The following is a 5,409-nucleotide window of genomic DNA, read 5'->3' as shown; positions in this document are numbered from 1 at the left end:
TACATGGTATTCGTTTCCTATATTCTTTTGTGATAAAAAATAGATGTTATAAACGTATCAGGCGTAATTCACCATCATTGATGGGCTATACCTTGTACGTTTATAACATTATTTGTTCCTAAAATTGAGCACTGTTTCTTCCATTTTCTAACATTTACCTATTTTTTTTTTATGTATGTGTGTAAGAAACGATAGATACCCCCCCCCCCACCAAAATAAATTAACTCTGTAAGTATATGCCTATTATAAGAGTTTGAACGTTAAGGAGAATCAGTGATAGTTTACTTTCTGCTACTTGAATACAAAATAGATTTTGAATGCAAATGAGATGGAGTATTGTTATTATTTTATCTATTTGAATTAGAATGTATTGCGTGCTATAGGCCTATAATTTGTACAAGGTTCAAGTTACGTTTGCTCTCTGACATTTGAATGCAAATTAGATGGTAGGGCAAAATCGGTAGGCGTACAGTACGACCATATAATGCATATCAGTTGTATCATGTATACAATTACATTATTTTCATGCTTTCATAAGTGATGACAATTCAGTCAACGGTCATTCATTCCATTAAGCACTTCTACATAATATGGTAGGTAAGAGCTTTAAGAGAAGAATGTTTCGCCGTGGTTCTACATAGGAACTTAAAAAAAACAGGTCAGTCATTATTGCTATTTTTATTGATTTGTTTCGATAGTATTGAAGATAATATATCTTTAATGATTTTAGGCATGAACATTGTTTTAAAGTTTGTCTTCGAGAAAATTAAAATCACTTTAGGTTTCTCATCAGGTTTTTAGAAAAGATCTATGGGCTGTATGTTTGCACCAGTGACTTGACAAAAGAACATAATTATTTATGTGTTTGAAAACAAATATGGCAAATGTTACAGACGGTGATTCAGTTGGATTGATAGTAGCCCGTTGTTTGATTTGCAGTGTGGGTATCATAGCGAATGCACTTGTCATTGTCGTTATGATCTACAATAAAATCTTCAGGAAATCGATCACAAATACGTTATTACTTCATCAATCTATATTGGACTTTTTGGGTTGCTGCCTGTTTCTTGCTTTTTACAATAACGACGCTCCTTCAGGTGATGGAGCCAAGATATTCTGCAAAGCTAGAGTGATGTTTTGGTACATATCTGCAGCGTCTACTTATAACCTGGTGATGCTAACTATCGAACGATACCTAGCAGTTGCGCATCCGTTAATGTATCGAAAGAGACAAATTTACAGGAAAAGACTAATTCCATTGTCGATACCCCATTTGTGTGGTTTTCTCTCATCACTTCAGTTGGGGATATTTGCTGACGAGGATAAGGAATATCCTGGTGAATGCATGTACGATTATCATGGGGACAGTGCAAGAGTATTTTCCGGGATTCTACTTTTCACGACGTATTGGCTAATTCCAGTCTGTATTATGGGATATTGTTACATCTGTATATTACTCGGTTTACGCAGAAGGAAAAATGTTGGCCTACGCAGGGATTCAAGCAATACCGACAGTAAGCCAACTCGTTTGAATAAACAAGAAAGAAACCTTCTATATACACTTGTTGTTGTTTGTATTGCTTTCCTAATAACCGTTACGCCTAATTTTGTTTTGTACTTAATCTACGCCATATGTAACTGCTTTGCCTTCAGTAAAGTTAGTATTCACGAAGTAACAGTCCTCATGAATACATCAAACCTTTGTATCAATCCGTTTATTTATTGTTTCAATTTTAAAGAGTTTCAAAGAGAAGTAGTAAAAATAAAAAACAATGTGTTTCAGAAAAATCACATCTTTACGACGAAAGAGTGAAAGATTATAGCCTTGAAGTACCAGCAAATGAGAAACGTAATGACGAAAATCATAAGTAAAATGCGCGTGACGTTCAATATTATATACATTATATACGCACGTCAGGAATGTTTTTTTTTGTGCATATACAGGTCTCCCTACAATTAGAGTCCACTTTTGGGACCGGGATTTTAGTGGTCTTTAGAGCTTTGGTCTAATTAGAATCTCTCTAATTAAAAACCGGCACTAAATGTAGTCTTAAATATCACTATTTAGAAGGGAAATTAAGATATGCTATAATAAATATAAGTTTGTTTTACTCCAAGTGTTTCAGAATGTATTACAGTTATGCTCTTAATAAACCATTTATTGGTAGGCAAACATCAAGTCCTGCGCTCATTCTACCAAAATCTCTATTACAATAATAACAACACGGTCCTACTAGAGCTATCAGTAGGTATATTAAAAAGAGCATTGTACATATACACAAAACATCATTTTATGCTGTGTACCGTATTATTTTAATGTATACAGTCATATCATCATTTTTTATTATTTTTTAAATATTGCATATAAGTCACTATTGTAATGTAGGCCTATTCTTTATTTGAAAGAAAAATTTCAGTTGGGTCTGCCAAAACCATTATATGATACATTATGTTTGGATGGTTTATTACAAGTATTTTAGAATGGATTACTGTATGCTGTTACTGATTCCTAATAAACACTTTATTGGTAGCCACACATCAAGTCCTGTGCTCCTACTCAAATATTCATTACAAAAATACAATTATCAACGTCCTACTAACATAATTTGTATTCAATATGAAGCACTACACAAAACATAGGTTTTTTTTGGCGTGTAGGCCTACTTCTTTTTAAACCACCTTTCCATTAAAATGTTCTAACATCACCAATGCCATTATCGTAATTCAATAACACACACCAAACATCATCTTTTGATGTGCATTGGCTAATATTTTATGTTTAAGTCATGCAACAACATTTATTATAGGAAAAAAAAACATTACCGTCACTCTCTATATTACAGCGGCCTTTAATTGAGGGAAAATTATCGATTGCACCCACCAAAACCATGATAGAACTTTGAACATCTAATGCTAAGAGACAGGAATTCAACAGGGGCCGCCGCAGAAAAGTGGTCCAATTTAATTGTAGATGGTTTTTAATTGGAGAAATCTTTACTTAGAGGGAGACCTGTATTATATAATTAAATTTAATTAAAAATAACCTAATAGGTATGCATGCATCTCTGTCTTAGATATCTTTTGGACGATCCCACCTAAATCTATAGTTCTTGTACATAGGCCTATATTTAAGTCAAATCCTATGTTTTATTTAATGTTAAAGTTCTTGAACGGTAAATACGGATACTCCAGTGTAAATACAAACTAACATTCAAGTCAGAATTAATTGAATAACTCTAATTTTTTTTCTCTCTCTATTTTTCTGCCTTTATTTAATGTTAAAAAACACTTTAATATTGTAATGTACTTTTTTTTGCTTTGAAATATTTGTTTGTATGACATCTTTTGAAGATGAATTTTTAAAAAAGGTTATAATAAATATTATGCCGCTCATATTATATTTATATTGTATTTTATTGCGCCCCTGTATTGGTGTCGCTATGTACAGTTGGTTTCTTAAATAGATAAAAATATAAATAAATAGATAGATAGATAGGTAGATAGACAAATTAAATAAATAATAGTAACCATAATAATAATTGTTATTATTTACATGTAATTTAAGATAGAAACTACTGTAAATGTCTTGTTTTGAAAATACAAAAAATAGGCATATGTATGCATAAAACATTAAAAATGGCAACTATTAAAATACGATGGAAAAAGTAAGTATATGGGTACAAGCATTAGTACTAAAGAAAGTGATTTGAAAGATATTAAAATCCTTGAAATAATAAACTTGAAATACTTCGATTTGACAAAGAACCATTAAGAGTAAATGGCCTTGTCACTCTTTGGAGGACAAGGAAATCCTGGTGAATGTATATAACTCCCATGGGGACAGTGCAAGAGTATTTCCGGTAAGTTCACTTTTAACGACTTACATTGGCTAATTCCAATTTGAAATATTGTTATATCTGTAGGCCTATATTATTACTGTGTTGAACAATAAGTATACGCCATATATTTTGTCATGTCACACGTAACAATACAATAAATAATATCTGAAGGATAAAAATTAGCCTATATCAAATTCTACAGTAGAAAGCGATTTAAAAAAATCTGATCCATTATATAAAAATACATTGTAGGCCTATGTAATAATTTTAAACGCGTTATGGCATCTCTTTTTTTCACTCTTATTTTGATGAAATATATTTCTAAATCTGCTGATTAGCGTTTGCTACTAAATGTATAGGATACAAATTTATGTGATAGAAGCCTCTTTGACATGATATGTCAATAGGCCTACCTCTGTATAACAATTATATAAAAGTTTAATGAAGCCGTGTTAGTCTAAACAATATACACAGATTATAAAAGGCAGCACTCTGAGACTAACTTTGATGTAATTTATTCAACACAAGCTTTCGCTGGCAGTCAATGCCAGCTTCATCAGGTGTGTGAAGTAAAAAATTGAAAACAAAATAGAAAAGAGTTAGTCTCAGAGTGCTGCCTTTTATAATCTGTAACAATTATATAAAATTAGAATACAAATAAAGGTTATTGTAGTACTGTATCAATATCGTTATCCAAGTGTTGCTGTTTATTATTTCAAAAGTTTTCAAAAATATATATGTGTAAATATACATAAAGTGTTTTCTCTCCTTCATCCATAATATTTTGATCAAATTATTTCTAAAAATGCGTGTTAGTGTATCAAAGATGTGTGCATATGGTTACGGTATGAGACTGACATATGATACCATAATAACATTGAGCACATTGTGCATGTGAATTATATATATTGTGTAATATTTCTTTGTAATTATACAATTTGCTTGTTTGGTTCTGTGTTTGTGTTCCACAAAATATCAATTTCATAAGATGAAAGTAACATGCAACGATAACAAGTGGAATCGCTTCGACCGTCGACGACGGCTGTGGCCTTACAGGTATGCCCAACTTGACGATTGCAGTGAAAAAATGGGTTCCCAGCAGGGAGCGTGTGTCTAATACTGTTTTAAATTTTTTTTTTTTTTTTTTTTTTCACATTTCTTATCCAGCTTTCTGTGTTGTCAATTCAGTTGATAACTTATTGTCAACTCATCTAGTATGGCATCATTATTCGTAGACTTGCTTTTCATATTTACCTTTAGCTCATGACTCATCCCATCATTCCTGCATAACGGATTTACACTTATATCATAGCATAGTGTCTACTTGCCACAAGGGGCAGTAGACACAAAAACGATAATGTCTCAGATTAGTAAAACTCGAACAATAAAATTCTGGTGATAGCGCCACAATCGTCTGCGAATGGAGATGGTGATAGGCGTACTAACATCGAAGGATACACTGACAAAGGGAAGTGTCATATTAATGTAATAAGTATAATGTGAAATTATTTGCGCTGTTGTATATATTTGTACCTGTATAATGTACATACGTACAATATATACCTTTACA

At 31.9% G+C, this 5,409-nt stretch overlaps 1 protein-coding gene across 3 annotated transcripts; it reads left to right on the top strand.

The window, feature by feature from the left end:
• The first annotated feature begins 316 nt into the window (after positions 1-316).
• LOC117102065 (somatostatin receptor type 4-like) lies at positions 317-4,306 on the top strand. 3 transcript variants are annotated; one of them, XM_033242283.1, is made up of 2 exons: positions 317-658; positions 940-4,306. In XM_033242283.1, the coding sequence occupies exon 2, from the start codon at positions 977-979 to the stop codon at positions 1,811-1,813; it is 837 nt and encodes a 278-aa protein (XP_033098174.1). In that variant the 5' UTR covers positions 317-658; positions 940-976; the 3' UTR covers positions 1,814-4,306. The 3 variants fall into 3 exon arrangements, with proteins under 3 accessions (XP_033098174.1, XP_033098171.1, XP_033098173.1); XM_033242280.1 differs by having other exon boundaries at positions 794-4,306; XM_033242282.1 differs by having other exon boundaries at positions 782-4,306.
• The last annotated feature ends 1,103 nt before the right edge of the window (positions 4,307-5,409 follow it).

This window comes from Anneissia japonica, unplaced genomic scaffold (assembly GCF_011630105.1).
Source record: "Anneissia japonica isolate Jap-2015-1 unplaced genomic scaffold, ASM1163010v1 scaffold997_len2565447_cov190, whole genome shotgun sequence".
Taxonomy (NCBI): Eukaryota; Metazoa; Echinodermata; class Crinoidea; order Comatulida; family Comatulidae; genus Anneissia; species Anneissia japonica.
The sequence above is the reverse complement of the archived record's forward strand: the minus strand, read 5'-3'. Positions and strand labels throughout refer to the sequence as shown.